Source organism: Anneissia japonica, unplaced genomic scaffold (genome assembly GCF_011630105.1).
Source record: "Anneissia japonica isolate Jap-2015-1 unplaced genomic scaffold, ASM1163010v1 scaffold7731_len1735946_cov199, whole genome shotgun sequence".
NCBI classification, from domain to species: Eukaryota; Metazoa; Echinodermata; class Crinoidea; order Comatulida; family Comatulidae; genus Anneissia; species Anneissia japonica.
Window position 1 is genome coordinate 917,411 of NW_022758997.1, and position 19,028 is coordinate 936,438.

General features: G+C 31.3%; 1 protein-coding gene across 1 annotated transcript in view; it reads right to left on the reverse strand.

Moving 5' to 3' along the window:
* LOC117125493 (ryanodine receptor 2-like) overlaps window positions 1-18,093 on the reverse strand; it is a 109,376-nt gene extending 91,283 nt beyond the window's left edge. The window contains exon 1 of the mRNA XM_033271990.1: window positions 17,767-18,093. Within this exon, the coding sequence (XP_033127881.1) occupies window positions 17,767-17,838 (72 nt within the window). The 5' untranslated portion in view covers window positions 17,839-18,093. The remainder of the gene's footprint in view (window positions 1-17,766) is intronic.
* Between the last annotated feature and the right edge of the window lie 935 nt (window positions 18,094-19,028).

Sequence of the window (19,028 nt, forward strand, 5' to 3'; positions counted from 1 at the left end):
TTTTTTTTTTTTTTTCGCCCAAATGGATGAAATATATTATTGGTTTACAATTATGTCTCAGCTGCCAATTTCAAAATTGACTGTACTACTTTATGGCTGCTTATAATACATTATTATCACAGTAAATTTTATATGATTCAGGACAAATCTGTTTTTCTCTATGGAATGCCATTCCACAGAGTGCAATAAATGTAAATGAAAAAAAGAAAAATATGAAATAAAAGGCAAGTAAAATTTGCTAATAATATAAATATCATTAATATGACACATAATGATGATATATATCTGCTACTAAGCATCATCAAAAAAAAAAAACAAATATTATTCCTTCCAAAAATGATAAATTAAATTTGTATCATCAAACATTGGGGAAAAAAAACTGCGGATGCCTCTTTCCTCATGCAAAAAAAAAAAAAAAAAGAATTTAGATAGTAAACAAAACTTGTTGAATTGAACCTGACATTAATTATCATAACAGAACATATTCCCAAGGCAGGATGAACCCAACATATATTATGCTATGTTAGAGCCATCTCTGCAGGGATGGTAATCAATTTCTTGCTAGTATTGCAGCAAAACACAATTGAAACTATCTGAACACACAAAATTAAAAAAAGAATCTATTTGTATTATTGTACCATGTATGTTACAGTATTTTGAAATATTGAATCCCAACACGATGGCGTGCAGTTCGATACTTGGAGCATGTACTGTATTATAGTACAGTATAACATTATTTTCATGTATTGGTTCTTTTTGTTACATATTTTCGACTTGTGAGTGTTTTGTAAGTCTATGTAGCCTATATTTCAATATGCTGTTGTTTGGTGGTTAAGATCTCCGTTCCACAACTTTTTAGTCCAGCGTTCCGCAAACTTTTTACCTCACGGCCTATTTACGATTCCAGGCACCAAGCAGCGGCCCAGCAGCCCTGCCGCGCCAGGGACCGACATACCAAATCTTGGCAAGAACTTTTAATCATGAAGCCTCCATGTATATATAATATTTTGACATCATTATCTGTTCTCTCAGTGATAAAATTTAATTGTATACAAATTAAATATTATTTTATTAACCGTACATTTGTATTTCCGCACCTTCCCCCTCCTCCGACAATTGTCAAAATTATTAAGTTAAATTTTCTACTTTGGTGCATAAATACAGTATAACGTAATTTTGGGATATACGAGATTTACATAACATTTGAGAATGTACTGAATATAAAATCTTAAATATTTTACATTTTAATCAGCGATCTATCAGAAATAAAGGGATTGGTTATACTGTAAAGCCTTTAGAACCCCTGCAATACTAAAACTGGGATCCAACAGACAGTGAATATTTCATTTTGATTTAGTGTAGATGTTTTTTACATATTTTTAATTTTATTTGAATTCTTTTATTTTGTATGATTCATATACTTTCCACAGACAGATTAATGAATGCCTGAACTGATATTTTATGGGTTTCAGATTACTTTCTATACAAAACAGATATCATATTAAAATCATCTACTGTCCGACTGTGTGCATTGAACATTTGACGACGACGATAATGTCTCCAAATTCCCAACCGTAACTTAGGTTACCGGCCTTGCTTGACACTTCACATCAAAGGGCCTGTTAATTAATCTTGCACAGCTTCCTCTTCATCATCATAATTATTAATTGTCCATTGAAGTAGGAAAAAACTATGAATTCAAAGCGTATTCAATAATAGACGTCTCATAATGCACAAAGTGTATTAAAGAATCTAGAAAACAAAAACTTTTCGAATATCTAAAATTTATCTTCCAGCAACAAAACAAGCTACTGTAGCTCGCTTCTCATGACTCTCCCAAAATGGGAACCCATCTGTGCGATAGCCAGGGTAAACTTTGGATCCGCGCTTGACATGTATTTAATGCTTATAAAAGGTATATATACAGTATATTTATTTATAGAAAATAATGTTGCACTATCAGGAATAAATATACAGATAAAAGCTCCCGAGGGGGCATAGGCACAAAAACCGCTGATAACTCAAATAGCATGCATCATCTGGCACTTTAGCAACATGTACAAATGACGCATTCACTGTAACAATGAAGCGGCTTTATTTAAAACTATTTTCTCCATGATAAAACGTCTTTGTTATTTTTTTTTCAATTTCCAGACGGCTTCGCCCAAATTTGGGCCGCGGACCATAGTTTGCGGAACGTCGTTTTAGTCCACAGCCCATCGGACCCGAAGACCTAATCTATCACCTGAATTTCATGGTAAAATGATTGAATATTCTATTAATTTTTTTATTAAGCCAATAAATCAAAGGAATAGCGGAGATCAGAACCATGTTAACTTAATTTCTTGTCAACCAATTAAAAGATATCACTTCATTCATAAAAGATTTTTCAAATCACCCACAAACTATATTTAAATGCCATAAAAATGAAATTAATATAAATTTGAATTACTCATACAACAGAACCACTGAAGTTATTAAAGCTAAGTTAAGTTATTACAGACGTTTTACTACAAAAATAAATTCTTAAGTTTGCTACCAGAAATATATGGGTTATTGGAAGAGTATTGTACACACTAATTGACGAGAAAAATGTCGCTATAATTTTCACTTGAAAGCCAAACACATTGATATAAGCAAAACTAAAACTTTCAAGTTGTCAACTGAAGTACAAATGTTTTGATAGTATCTTATTCAAAATGTGACTATTGATAACACACACATTACAAAGTACACTGACGCATATGCCACACTTTCATGCACGTATCTTTACTGTAATTTTGATTTCTTTCGTTTGATTAAGTAAATTTCCACAATCTGAAGAGATATGCGACCCATCAACATTTTTTCGTGACCCAAACACTGGGTCTCAACCCATAGGTTGCAGAATGGTGGTTAAGATGCTTGCCTGGTCTAATTCCATGGTCCAGGGTTTAAATCCAAAGAGAAACCAGAAATTGTTGTGCCTTAACTCATGTGGACAAAATGATAAAAATAACAACAACAATTAAAAATACTTAACATTACAAGAATATTTGAAACAACAATGGGTGAGAAAGGGGGAAATCAAATAAGGACAGAAAAATTTTGGAAAAAAAAGTCATTTATTACTAATACTTCACTATAAATCCAGATAAAGTTTCACTCAATCAAAATTCTTATTGAAAGTTCTGATATGATAAGCACATTCTTATGTGCTTATCATATCACATACACTATTATTGTATCATTGGCAGTTGAATCTTTTATCTCCCTTTAAAGCATGGTTTCCTTTCAATCGCTGTACGCTATCACCGACAGCTTTTGGTGATGCCGATTGGTCGGTCGAATCGGGAAGCCTTCCCAATTGCGTTATGGATTGCTACGCAGTACGATAATTGGGCTGAACACTAGCCATAATGTAACGATTTTATGGAAACAAGGCTCAATGTGTTATCTGAATCTAACACTCAATTTGTAACATCAAATGATTTCATATTTGTCAAGGCTACAAACTCAGTGGGAGTATTAATTTAATGACGTTCTCACCGTGTGTTTTCAATCACATTTTTATATGCTATTTTAGTAAATACTATCATCATCATTGGCTTTCTGCCTTCTAGCAGGTTCTAAGAATTATTTCCTCCAGTTTTCTTTATACATTTACTCTTTCATAACAACATAAACCTTATCTTATTTATCTTTTCCATATCATCTAGCATCTCTCAAGGGCAATTTCATCCATCCTTTCAATTTAAGTCTCTTTCCTGCATTGTGATACATTTTTTGATTACCACACTAATACCATGCTTATCTCCTCTACTATCTCTTAATAATTGTATATTTTGTTATTTTTGTAAAATCTGCAAAACCTCAAAATTTTAATTAAACATTTAACAGAATTATATAAACTTAAAATTACATAACTTTCTTGCCATTCACCATTAAAAAAAACCTAACATTTACATATATTGAGAATACACTCTATGATTTATTTAACTGATTTTAGGTTGTTTCCTATGTTCTTATTGCAACACTTTTTGCTTAAATATCAAACATATTCTAGGACTTTCATCCAAAATTTATCCTACAAAATAAATTTCAACATTCAATGAAAATTATAAAAATAAAGGTAGGCAAGGACATTCTATTGCATGTCCATTCTATAAAATTTTATGTGATAAATCTCTATGGTGTACCCATATATGGCATGATGATGTCATATTATACCCAAATATGGGCATATCATAGTTTTATTTGTCACATCAAAGTTGATAAAGTGCACAGAGTTTTACTTCACGAAGAGTGGATTTCATTGCATTATCTGATGAATCACATGATAGTAACTATGGTTACCGCCATAATAATACTATAGAATACATATATTCTAGAAAATATATGTCTTCATCAGAATTTGAATTCAATGCCATTACTATTCTGATACAAATAGAGCAATGGCCCAATAGGCACATCGCATTGATGGCGCAGTCGGTTAAGTATATGTTCTAAAAGAACTTAAGGTTGTGAGTTCGAATCACATCTTGGTACTCTTTTTTTTTTTACAATTTTAAGAAATTCTATTTTTGTCAATTTTAAAATATGTTAATTATATACAAATTAACATTCTAAATAATAATTTTTTTGTACAAATAAACATCCTAATTATTAAAAAATGTCTATCTTATTAGCTTTTCCAAAAAACCCAACATAATATTAACTTGCGCCTGTACCGTACTTAAGCGTGGAGGAACGCGTGAACCGGTGAGTGGTCGCTCTTTTTATTGTATAATACCAGTAATACTCACTGATATATCATATAGTTCACTGTTACTACTGTCCTTATCTATACAGTATATTATTCGTTTACTGGTCAACAAACTAGCTCAAGGCATTACATAGGTTATATTGCAATACAATAGCTTATCTATAATTGTGTTGGCTTTATTTAGAACTTTGACTTGGCATCTAACACTTAACACTGTCATCATAGCCTCTTTCGTTTACTCATTAAAGTAAAGTATTCACTCATTCTAACATCTGCACACATATAGATTGATTTAGTTCCCTCTGTATATAGGCTGCAGTATCACACATCATAGTAAAGTAGTCAAAACTATACGTTGTATGTAGCGTTAAAAGGCAGTACATGTTTAAGTGCTATTTTTGTATTTGTTAATTGTAACATATAGACTCGGCTAGTCGCTCAACTGTCAATACTGTTTACAGACCGAGAATACCTTAAGTTCACAATTCTCATTTTAATAACGACATTTTATTTGTACATCAGTAAGGCAACTTTTTGTCAGGTCATAAAAAAAATTCAGATGACATCCAGTCAATGAATTTGAGTATGCCATATGATTTATAAACCTTATTTAATGTGACCTTTATAAAACACTAATAATATAGAATAAGGGGTTTTATGTAGAATATGTGGCAAAGACAAGCCAAACCAGTCATTTGTCGCAAAAATTAATTTTTAGTTAGTAATTCAGTGTTAAAGATTAAATTGAGAGCTAAAAAATGGTAACAGAATCATTTAAATCTGACATTTCTTTATGAAGTTACAAGCGTTTAAACATACAGCTGTTTAAAGAACAATATTTGGGAAATCAGCCTTCAAAGTAATAGAATTTCGGGAATTTCTCAGGGAGAAATCATCACCAAATTGTTAAAAGTTGTTTTAACATTGATGGGGAAAATAACAGCATAATCATGACATATAGATATATAAAGGTTAAGTTTAGTGCAATGAAAAAGATTCCAAAAATGTTGATGTATATTCATCATGTTTTGGCCATTATCCCTGAAACACGACTTCTCTTTGCCACATATGCGTAATAAACCGATATAAGGATTTGGGGGGGGGGGGCGGATGCAGACAGTGCAATTGCACCCCTAAATTGAAAATAATTGTTGTGTTGCATTGTGGATATGAATTACCACTGCGCAATGTACTGTGATAATGTACGTTTTATTATTATTATTTTGATTTTTGTCACAATGTATTGTTAATCAAAAACCAATCACAGGGAGGATATACATGTGCGTTGATTCTTATAACCTTATTAAAAGGCATATGCAATTTTATTTTATTTTGTTATTCCAAAATTACACTAAAGCGAAAACCTATTATTTTAATTATTACTTTTTAATTAATGACTTATTATTTCATTGTTTTAACGAATGCTATAAAAAAAAAAGGTTTTTAATGGAGTCAGTACCCTAATTGCAGACCTAGAGCTTAAAACTTACGAACACACTTTGATACATTTATAAAGAAAGTCAAAGTCATGCAAGATGTAATGCACTTCACAACTCCTTTTTTCACTGTACATCAACCACCTGGAACAATCTCCCTATTTCAATACGTATGTCTTCTACAATTCAATCTTTTAGAATATCATTATTAAATAGAACACCTTCATGACTGTTCTGCCCAACAAATCATGTTTTAATAACTAACTGAATTCACTTTAATGCTTTTTTTTTATCTTCATTCATTATTACTTTTTTATTGTTATTAATATTTTTTTTCATTTTTGTTGTTATTCTTATATTGCTATTATATTATTATTTTTTATTTTTAAAAAATTTTTTTTATATATATAATTTTTCTTCTTCTTATTATTATTATTATTGTTATAATTGTTGTTATTATCATTATTATTATTATTATTATTATTATTATTATTATTATTATTATTATTATTATTATTATTATTATGTTTTTACTTTTATCAATGTTTCTCTGGTAGACATCTTGTACAGGGACATGTTCCCTTTTTGCCTACCAGACTCATTATTATGTTTTGAGTGAAATAAAATTATGAATTATGAATTATGAGTAAAACAGAGTTCAAGTTATTTATTGCGGGACCAAACCATGTAAAAATTAAGTTAACTTATTAAAACATACACATGGAAATCAAATGTATTATGCACCCTATAAATCCGTTGATAGATTTAAAAGGGGGAAAAGAACAATAATGATTTAAACATTTTATAGCTAAAATTTAAAGGAATTTAGGTCGCCATCAAATTATGAACGCACTAATGTGCTTAGCGCCCTACTACTGATTGCTTATTAGCTAACAACCAGAAGTAAATCCACAACAGTCCGATTCCACATCATATTAATTTCAAAAGTAATGCAATATATCTATATAGATAATTAGACATTGTGCATTAAGTAACATAAATGAATGGATTCTACAAAACAGTCCATGTCCTCTGATTAATAATACTGTGTAATGAGCTTTGCTTGATAAATTTATCCCCAGATGAATTAAACATTAGATACAATTTACCTTTATACAGATAGAAGAGCACATTTGTTTCTATAGACATTATGGCAGATTACATATCAAATTTAAGGTGCTATGTTCAATTCAGAATTAATTGATTAATTAAAAAACTCTCCTATGAGTTTATAAAGCATTACATTATCTCATTTACCATATTTAAAAGGGCCTGTAATCAGCGAACATTCTAATATAAGCTGGAAGTATTGCAAAATATGGATTTTTGAAAATAATTATTAATATATATTTTGTTTTGGCCTATTATTTAACATCATCAATTAAATTAATTTAATAACTAATTATTTATTATAAGATACATGATCATTATTAGCATTAATAATTTGCTGGAGTATATTAACGTTTTTGATAATCATTATTGTCACTGATATCATTAATACATTTCTATTATAACTATATATCATTTATACATTTAATTTTATATAATCATTTATTTAAATGTCAGCACAATAATCGCTAATCAGAAATACAAAGTTTACATTGAGTTTATACTTTATGATCAATTAAAATAAAATGTCTTGGATATCTTATAACATTTTCAGATGAAACAAACAAAACATTTCCATGAGTAGTGTAGACATCACAAAGACATTCAAGTACTGTATGTTTGTCCATATACAGTCATGAATTTGCCTACGTCAGAAACAGAACAGGGAGCGTGCCACACTCTAGCTAATTGCTCTGCCTGGCCTATTACAGTTGTTCCTGTCACTCTGCATTAATTGGAACAGTCTATAGATATGGTAGATCAACAGACATAGCCTAGGCTACAACAAGGGATGCATACCAGTAACAGACTATAATATAATAACCCCTTGTGCTTCTGAGGCCAAAGTTTTCTCTCGCCCCTCTACCCACTTGACTTATTTTTTTACATTGGATGCGAATTCGAAACCTCTTTGCTAAATTAGATCTTTTAATAATCAAGACATTTGAATAACCATATCAAAATGCTTTAAAGACAATCTTACATATTTGAGCTACAGTAATTACAACTAGCTATAAATTACATTCAATAAAAACATGTTATTGCAAGTCAAAGTTGAAGGTTCAAAGTTGAACCATGGGTGAAATGAGCTTCAATCACAAAAATCAAAGCATTTTGAAAATTTCTTATCAAAACTTGATTAAAAGTTAAATCAACCTGTAGTTACGTGCCAGCCTTCTTTTTTAATTTCATTTTTTTCATAATATATTCACCAAAAAACAAACTTAACATCTGTCCCTTAAGCATTCTCTAGAACCAACTTCCCATCGTCATCCCTTATGCTCCAAGTCTTTCTCAATTCAAATCTCTTCTTTAAACTCATTTTTTTCCATAGTTCATACTTTTTAAGTGCTGCAAGACTCCGGTAAGAAGCACTATATAAATACTAAAATATTACTATAATTATTATTATTATTATCATTATTATTATTAAAATACTTTGACAATTTTCCAAAAAATAATCAAATCAAAAAAAATTATTAAAAAAACACATTGGATTTCTCCCCAATGCTCAGATTAAAACAATTCATAAATTATATTTAGTGTATGATAATACTAAAATGATGGCCCACATTTCATTTGGTAAAGTGCTTGAAAAAAAATCTAAATTTCATAATTATAATTATAATCAATCCGGAAAGTAAGGTAGCACGCCATGTAGTAATTAATCATATTTTTGAATAATTCAATCTTAATTTTCCAATTAATGAATGTTATAGGAGACTGGCTCGTCTTAAAAAAAAAACAATCATAAAATACTATAGTTTATCAACTGTGGAAGCAAAAAAAAAAAAAAAATTTCACTAACACTCATCAAAAAAAGGAACACACTGTTTATTAGGTTGATTTACATAAATTTTGAAACAATGAATATTCAAAACTTAATTTGGAGTCATTATTTACATTTAATAAAACAATGTTAATTCTGTCATTACAATTTTTTATTCCATAATGTCCATACTTTGTAAACTGTATATATTTTTAATGTTGTTTTGTCTTTCAAAGTTCTTTTTTAAGAAGTTAGGCCAAGTAAAAAAAAAAAAAGTTTCTCGTCCTAATATTTTGAAACAAAGGAGAATGAGGGAACCTTATTTTTTTCTTTTTTGTTTATTCCAAGACGGCAATTCTAAGATGGTCGATGGGAAACAGCTACTACTTTCTCACTTTTACCAAGTAGAAACATTGAAAGCAAATAAAAGAAACACTACACATGATTCATACCTTATGTATCCCCAACCATGAATGATCGAGAGAGGAATTTCACTAATGCGAGTTAGCCAAATGTTCATACATTTCGTAAAAATAAAGAAAATTTTTTTTAAATGGTAAGACAGAGAAAATGGATGCGCAAGGGGACGAGAAACTAGAATTTTTTTTTATTTGGCCAAAGTTAAAGCAAACTTTTGTGTATCAACTCAAAGAAACAAATCTCATATACAGTATTCATATGACAAGTAATGCCGTAGCCAGGATTTTCAAACAGTGTGAGACAATATCAGAGTGGACCAACTTTACGCGTAAATTCAAATAATGTGGACCCTTTTTCTTAAAAGTTGTCCCATTTTACGAAAAAATATGGATAATCTGGACCTATTTTCTTTAAAATTGACCCATTTTATGCAAAAATATGAGAAATCTTGACCCATTTTCTTAACAGTTGACCCACGTTACACAAAATATGTGGCAAAGACAAGCCAAAACAGTCACTGATCGCAGAGAAAGTAGCCAAAACATGCTGGAATACTTGTCAAATTTTTAAAAATCTATTTTATTGTACTAAACTAAGCTTTATACATAGCTATACATGAGGCTATGCTGTTATTTTCCTCATTTTCAATGGTAAAACAACACTTTCAGGATTTCATGATAGTTTCTGCATGAGAAATGCCCAAAATCATAAACTTTGAAGGCTTATTTCTCATATATTGTTCTTTAAACACTCTATATGTTTAAATGCTTGTAACTTCAGAAGGAAATGTCGGATTTGAATGATTTTTTTTACCATTTTATAGCTCTTATTTTACTATTTAACCCTGTATTAATAATTCAAAATCAATTTTTGCGACAAGTGACTGCTTTGGCTTGCCTTTGCCACGTATGAGAAATCTGGGCTCATTTTTAAAATCTGGACTCATTCCTTGCGGACCCAAATAAAAACACTGAGTGGGACTGTCCCGACTGTCCCATTAGCAAGCTACGGCATGAATGATGACAAGGAATGAATGAAAGTTGAATCTTGAACTGTATTGTATTCGATTAAAAAATATATATCTTGTGAGACAAGATGTAAAAAGTGGTGGATCCTAGAATTTCAAATAGAGGGATCCGGGGGGAGGGGGGGAAATTTCCGCAGATGGAAGGTCTAGCCACCTCAGCCCCACCATGGTTGGGGTCAAGACAGGAAAATTTATAATTATGGCACCTACATGGCCGGAAATTACACTACTCATACTTAAATTGATTATAATTTTTTTCTACATTTTTTTTAAAACTTCGAAAAAAAATTAGGAGGCCCATGCCGGCTCACCTCCCCCTACCCCTTGAATCCACCATTGGTAAATAAGAAAGAATTGCATTGGATACAGGCCAATTTTTTAACACACAAAGGTACTCAAAACAGCAGGCAGAAATAATACTTAACACCGCAGACTCTGTAGCAGATTATTTTCTTAACATTACCCAAAATAACCAGCAAAATTAATTCCCGGCTGAACAATGTACTTACCTCACTAAATCTATCACTTGTCACATTCATCCCGTTGAGTATAGCATTTAATTATTTATTGTCTCCACAAATGCTACAGTTTAATTAGCATACATCAAAATTACTTATCCTCTGGAGCATTCTTTGTAAATTGATAGATCTGAGAAATCTCCCAACAGAATTAAAAATTCATGAGTAAAAGAACAAGACAATTTACTTAGAGATGGCTCGGGGCAAAGAGGATCACACAAATGAAATGTTTTTAATTCATGTTGGTAGAATTAATTATAGAAGTAAAGACATGCTGAGTGTCAGGACCCAAACTATATTAATATTACTGCAGAGAAATTATAGAAATGCTAATGGCGGTCCTTTAGTAGTACGGTATTTCTGCAGACTACATCTACCACTTGCTGTTTTACTTGTGCCATTAAAGTTTAGCTTGTCACGGCTTGCAACCTCTGCAGTGGGTTTATCTGTACTACAGAATCCCGAGTGTGGATGTCTGAATCAATTAGTACTAATTATGTAAGTCAATCCTGACAACATTTCACCAATGTTGGTCTTCTATCCCATACCATGCACTAACTTTTCAATAGCGCATAGTTGGATTGGTCTTTTTGCAGCTTGTGTACAAAAGTCTTAACAAATCTGTTTTGACTGTCACTATGGAAATACTACAGTATAAGCGCACAATGCAGACATTTTTTAAGGCGCTAATTGCTCCTTCATGTACTGATTTTTCTCTAATGCAAGGAATAAGAATATACTAATTGTTTATTAATTCATAAATGTATATTATTGGCCACATAACATAATTTACTTTAGAAATCATTTAGAAATTCACTATTACCATGGAGATACACTGTAAGCTTTATTACTAAACATTAAAAAAATATCAATCTTAACATATGAAAGATATATTACACTAGTGCTCAAAATTTATTTGATCACATAAAAAATAAATATAAAACAAGTCATAAATTTTCAGAGCGACATATCATATCAGAATATTTTTTTTCTTATTACAGTATTCCTGTTAAGTATAAAAACTATTAAAAAATATACTTATCGGTATCTAAATAGTTTATCTCAAAGTATGTTAAATCATGTATAATACACAAATGCAACAACTTCAACCATTCCCCCTCCCCTATTATGTCAAATGTCAAGCAACATAATGACTTCATATGCATTGGATGAAAATACTGTACAATCCCTCAGCCTTATTATATAGGCTATTATCATCTTGACATATCTTTTTCAGTTTGACAAAATAATTGGATTTTTATAAGCAACATGCTTAAATTGTTACCATGGGAACATGTTACATCTCGTTCGAGGAAGCTCCTTGAAGTGTGATTTGAATATCAATATATTGAATTGCAAAAATGAAATGGAATAGCCACCAAGATTTTTTTTTTTTCATTATGACAAAAGCTATATTTTTAATACAACACCCAATACTGTACATTACGATAATGAATGAAGGGAAGAAAATTACTACTAACAGGTCTCCCTCTAATTAAAGATCCCTACAATTAAAGACCACTTATGACCATGTTTATGAGGTCCCAAATCAACAATTTTCTTTATTATTCTGATTAGAGACCACAGCTGCTAAAGGCCACAAAAACCCTGGTCCCAAAAGTGGTCTCATTTGATAGAGTACTTGATGGTAACTGGAAGGTATTGGATTCAAATCTTAATTAGTACCGGTATATTAAAAAAGTTTTAGCTGTTATTGGTTTGATTTATATAAAAATCACTGTTCTTGATATTCATCATTACCATTCAAAAATTGTCATCAATTACTATAGAGACAATATGATATAAAATATTTGGCTGTTTAGGGCAAACCAGTTAGGCAGTATTACTAAAAAGGTAAGCAGGTTCTGTACCAGCCACCAAGATAGTATTAGACACTGTGAGTCCTACGCCAAGCGTGATAATGTTGAGTGTCAACATCATGGCCGGCGGAAACAGGGGCCCCCCCTTTTTGGCAGAAAATATATATTTCTAAGCAGATTTTTGTGTGTTCCCATTCATCTTACCAGTGGGCATCTTCCCACCGCCACCCCCCATCCCACACCACCCACTTTAGACCGTATACAGTGAACCGTCAACCATCACCATTGCTTTTGTAGCTGTGTGATTTGATCACATTTTGACCAGGGGCTATAGTGAGAAGATAGAACTGACCAAAAATCATCCCAGGGTCGATTCTTTGGTGCTTTCTCTGGGTTTGGGAGTATTTTCAAGCCTATTTTATAGTGATTGACTTGACAAATGTAATTCTTAAAAACAAAATTTATTACAAGAAAATTTGTTGGCTTAAAGGTCAGCTGAGGTACTCATTTAAATCATACCACAAACTTTTGCATAGAAAAATGCTGGATGTTAACATTGGGTGTAAAAGAGCTTATACACAAGATACTTGAGTATGTAATTCAGCTAGATAATATTGGTAACTCTGCTTTACTGTACCCAATGAAAACATTTTCTGAATTTATCTATGTATATTATCTATGCTCCATTTCTTATAATTATTATTCTTTGTTGAAATTCAATAAACCACATTCATAAATCAATTGTTGTTTATTTTTCCTGAATCATGCATTGCAATATTCAAATTCACCAGCAATAATTCTATGATAGAATAGTCTCTTTCATAATTAAATGTACAGACATCTGTTTCCCACTCACATTACAAAATTTATTCATAAATTCTACTTTCTCTTATTAAAAATTATGTTTTAACAGGTACGCAATTCTGTTCCTACTGTACCACACATTAGGGCATTTACAACAAAGGTTCAATGTCCACAAGAATTGTTTTGTTTCAATTACCATTTGTTGTTGTACAATTACGCTCTCTAAGATTCCAACAAAATGCTTTTATCTCACAAATTATTTACTGTGTCTCATGATTTGAACTACAGTACTACTAGGGGCAACAAAATAATAGCAGTAAGGGTTTTTTACTCTCAAACGCTTGATGAACTTTCATTAGTTTGTTGGTTGAAACTTCAGACAAATGTTCTCTAAGCAGCGAGGGTTCTTTTAAAATTTTATATTTATCATTTTTAATTTTTTAATGTCTAAAAAAATTAATAGAAAATAAATTATCTGTTATTTCTGAATCCCGAAAAAATCCGTCTTTCATCCTTTTTGTTTGTTAACACTTTTCTTTCTATTAAACTCCATACCTATTTTGTTGATACTTATTAATATTATGTTGATGTTTTTTTCTTTGAAATAAGTGTTTTTAGGCACCTTTACATGTTTACAAGAACTTTTAGGCTGCTTTCTCCAAACTTCTTGGTCTATTATTTATTGTAATTGATGTGTTGGCTTGTTATTTTATGCGCAAGCGCAATGAAGGGACCTGGATTCGCTAAGGGCTAGTGAGCACAATCGTTTAGCAGGCTGAGCTCGTTTCTACCATTAGCCAATCACACGTACGCATTTCCTATTGGCCGTGATCCCACCATCATCTTCATGATATCTGGATCGAAGATTTTCTTATATGAACGCAAGGATGAGCGTGTATGTTATTTATCGCAATACTGCTAACCGTTAGGGCTAAGTACTACACAAAAGGCTTTAAGGCAACCACAAGGCAGAAACATATCAATCAAATTGCAATACCCATTGGTAATGATGTTCTTTTGGTAATCTTAAACCCCCTCTGAGACTTTCGTTCTCTTCCCATATTTCATAATTTTATTTGGTGTAATACTTTAGCAGTGTATAAGAACTTGTAATCGACTAAGTAATAATGATAAATTCTTAAGACATGCAAATGACTCCATCATACAGAAAGATGTACCAATGATGAATAGACATTAATCAAATTGTTTTTTTAAATCTCCAGGGTCTGTTAGTACTGGTTGAAAAGTCAAAAAGACAAATGTCACCAGACCAACGTTGTTGATGTATAAAAAAAACTTACAATTAATAGAATGTACACTAATGCACTGCATAAGATCTCTTTTTTTATCTATCGTCAGACTCAATACATAGGAAGTTTAATGGAAGGAGCACATTATTTTGAAAACTCATAAAAAGGTGAAAGTATTTATAAAGGAAAACATAAGTTAAATAACTTAGGATGACATATTTTTAATGTAAAATCAAGTAAATGTAGACTAATGTGGACCCATCTTCTAAAATGCGGATGCATTCAATGCGTACGAACTGAATAATGTGCACCACTTTAACAAACTGGTACCATTTTATGTGTAAATCTAATATAACTTAGACGCAGCAGACACAGCTTACACATAAGTAGTCCATGATCGCTGGCACCTTCCGGGGTAGTGCACTGTCAGAGATGTCTTGGTATCTGAGGGCGCACAGTATTATTACTGTGACGTGATGATCACTGAGGCATTTCCCCTCCCGGGAGTTGCCGGCAATTGTGGGCAATCCCAAATTTAAAAATTAAAATATTGATGTGTTTCCTTGCATTCAGTAAATAATTTGTAATGTAATTTGTTGTGAAATTTTTCTGAATAAATGTCATACCACAATGGTAAAAACTAAATATTTGTGGACCCATTTTAATCTTTGTCCTTCGATTTTATTTTTTTTTTTAAATTGAAGAAAACTCAAGCAGGACGGTCCTGGCTACATTCAACAACCTATTACCTGCAAAAATAAATTTGAGATGTGAAGAAGTAAATAACCTTAAAGGCTTAGTAATTTATATTACCATGTAAAATTAAATATGGAAATTTGAGCAAAGCTTGTGCTATAATAAAAATTTATGCGATGAAATAATTACAATAATAATAACAGTTACCACCTTGCTGTACTAAAATGGGATGTCCTTCTGTTCCAATGAGTTTTCTACTTTATAAAATATGGCAGTAAAATAATTATTGTAGCTTGTTAGATGGGTGAAATTATAATTTATGGCTCTAGAAATGGAGATGCAAGCTCAGCAGTTTCTATTTTGCTCTGAGAGATTATTATAGGGTGCTATGTTATAAACCTACATATTATTATTACTATTATTATAATTATTATTATTCATACGGAATATTATTCTTCATATGGAATATATTATTATTATTATTATTATTTCATACGGAAATAGAAAATAAATGTTTTGAGCTGATAATTTTTAATAATCAATTAATTTGAATTATCTTATCTTAGTTCTAATCAAAAAATCTCAACATTTTTGCTTTTGATGCTTTTTTTAGTTTGGAGTATTCTTCAATTGCTGCACCTTTGATTTGAATTGGTTCGATACAAAATCTTCAGTATTACTATATTATTTTACTTAATAGAGTTTACAATGTTTCACTAATTATTTAAGCAGATGCATCTATCTGGCGTATCTGGTATTGACATGGGAGAGGGGGGGCCTGACGGGGAACAACATTTATTAGTGGCCTTGATAAATAACTGAGGGGTGTTGATTAGTAAAATAAGGTAATATGAGTTAATTTTTAAATACTTAAAGGTACAGTAAATATGTCTAACTTGCAAATAGAGGATGGCATTATTTATACCAACAACATTTAATATCAGAACAATCTATCTGGTGTACCACAGGCATTAATATATATTATTACTTTGCCATGCAAACCTTCAAATAATAATAATATATCTATTAATTACTGATGAAAATATTTTCTTAATCTAACTTTTAATTGAAAGCCAATTATTTAAATATACAAAATAATCAATGCAAAATTGAATGATTATTGTTTAGGTGTTTTAGCTCGAAAAACTGTATAAAAATTCTTTAGCAAATTGTATTGGTAACAAAAACAAAATGAGCTTTGGAATGTCAGACCGACACCCCTATAATTTATTAATCAATATCCTAGATGTATTCTACCTATTTGTCTTTTTCAAAAGGTGGAAATATCAACAGACAAGAAGCAGTCAAAATCACAACAATGATAGTGTTGTTTACTTTTAGCACCCGTCTTCAGGCATAATTATGATAGGGGCCTAGCGTACCAGAAAATACCATCTGTATACAACGGATAATTTTACAGTACTATACAAATGGTTTGATGCATGAATGGGAATGGTTTGGCTTCCCAACGTTGAGTTCTTGGTTTCAATCCTTTTGCTGTGCATTTCGCTTGTGACCTTGAGCAAGGCATTTAATCTACATTGCTTCATTCTACCAATGTATCAATGGGTACTAGAGAATTGCCCGGAGTAGCCTGTTATTGCCCAGAAAGATGAAAATTCAAACATGCAGTGGCATCGTTAGAATTTATTATTGCGTTTATGCAACCTTTAGACAATTTCAAAACAAATTTAGACTGGCTCAATTTTATATTTCACCTTATACTTTCATATGCCAAACTTCAATATATATCAGTGCAAATTGCACCAGATTTTATAGACTAATAATGAATTTTTCATACTTTCATGCAAATGCAAAAGTTAAATACTAGCCTCAGTATCATGAATAAATAACCCTATAATTTAAAAAAAAAATACAAAATATATAACACTTTGAAAAAAATAAAAATAAATCAATTTCAGTAAATTCTACCTTCATAAAATCTTCTACACTCTCAATTAGCCACAATTGTTTACCATACTTTTAAAATTTCATTGTGAACTTAACATGGATGCTCGGGCAGATACTTTAATAGTAGTTATACATTTTTTTTGTCATTTTCATCATTCATAAGACCTAATTAGTAAGGGCTAGGTACTGTTGCTGCTACTTTAGTAACAAGATATCAACACCGATTTGATCTGATAAATAATTATGAAGGTGAATAACTTACTGTTCTTAAAAACGCGGTCTCATCTTCAGTACTTTCCCCAGTGGTCCCACCACTAGACGCTGTGGCTGCCATCGTTAAGCCTAGCACTCTCTGGATCACCACCACCTGGGTTTAGATTCTGCCATTCAGGACCACAATATGAACAGCTCGTAATATTGTTTTTAATCCGAACCTTTGAGAAAATCCTACGGGTATAGACTGTGTTTACGCACTGCAGAATCGTTTGCTCTGCTACAGAAAGTCAGAAAAATCCATGCTATGTTTGGAATCCAGAATGAAACTCGAGACGGCCTCTCGAAGTTCTATTTTCACCCTCTCAGGCAGTGTGATGAGTCGCAAAACAATTCACACGTTTGCTCGCCTGTATGTTTACAGTTGCAAGGGAACTCCTCACGCCTACAATGTCCAGAGGGCAGTATAGACATATCTATTAATCTCTGTTTTAAATTATGTTCAACACGGAAGAATTTAATTTGATTTTAATTTATTTTGTATTTTCTTATAACTACATTACATCTATTAAATCATCTACTTATCATCTATTAAATATTTCGACAACACAATAATTATTAAGTTAATTGAGCAGCAACAAGTAAATTAAGATCGTATTATAAAAGTTGATAAATATCCAATAAAGTTTTTCACAAACACATTGAAATTTGGAGATAAAAATATAAAAACACCAATCTTAAAAACAACGTTTAATTCGTATGATGTAAACACATTAATGAAATAATACAATTTTCACTAGCAAATATTTAAATACATTTACAATATACATTAAATCATGTTTTTTATAGTTTTGTTTGAATAACTTTTTTGTCTATCAACTCAGTGAAACACTGACTTCATATAGGCCTAAGTACATTTTATATGATAATAAAAACAAATAAAATCTTGAATCTCGAATCCATGCTATAAAATACCGAATTTTAATTTATTGCCGTTTCCGATGTTGTCTATTTATAATAGAAAAAAGACTCAAATATATTTTGCTGATACTTATTGGCTTCAATCTACTTTCTATTAGGCCTATAACCGACCAATGGCGGCAGAACACGTTAGTGTGTGTGTGGGGAGGGGTATTCCATAACATAGGCGTAGATCCCGGGGGGGATGGAGGGGATATATCCCCCCCAATATTTGACAAGGGGGGGATGGTCCATTGAATCATCCCCCCCAATATTTTGACAATATGGGATAAAATGGAGCTTTACACACTTCAAAAGACTGTCACAGAAATAATTTGCACTGTCTTATGC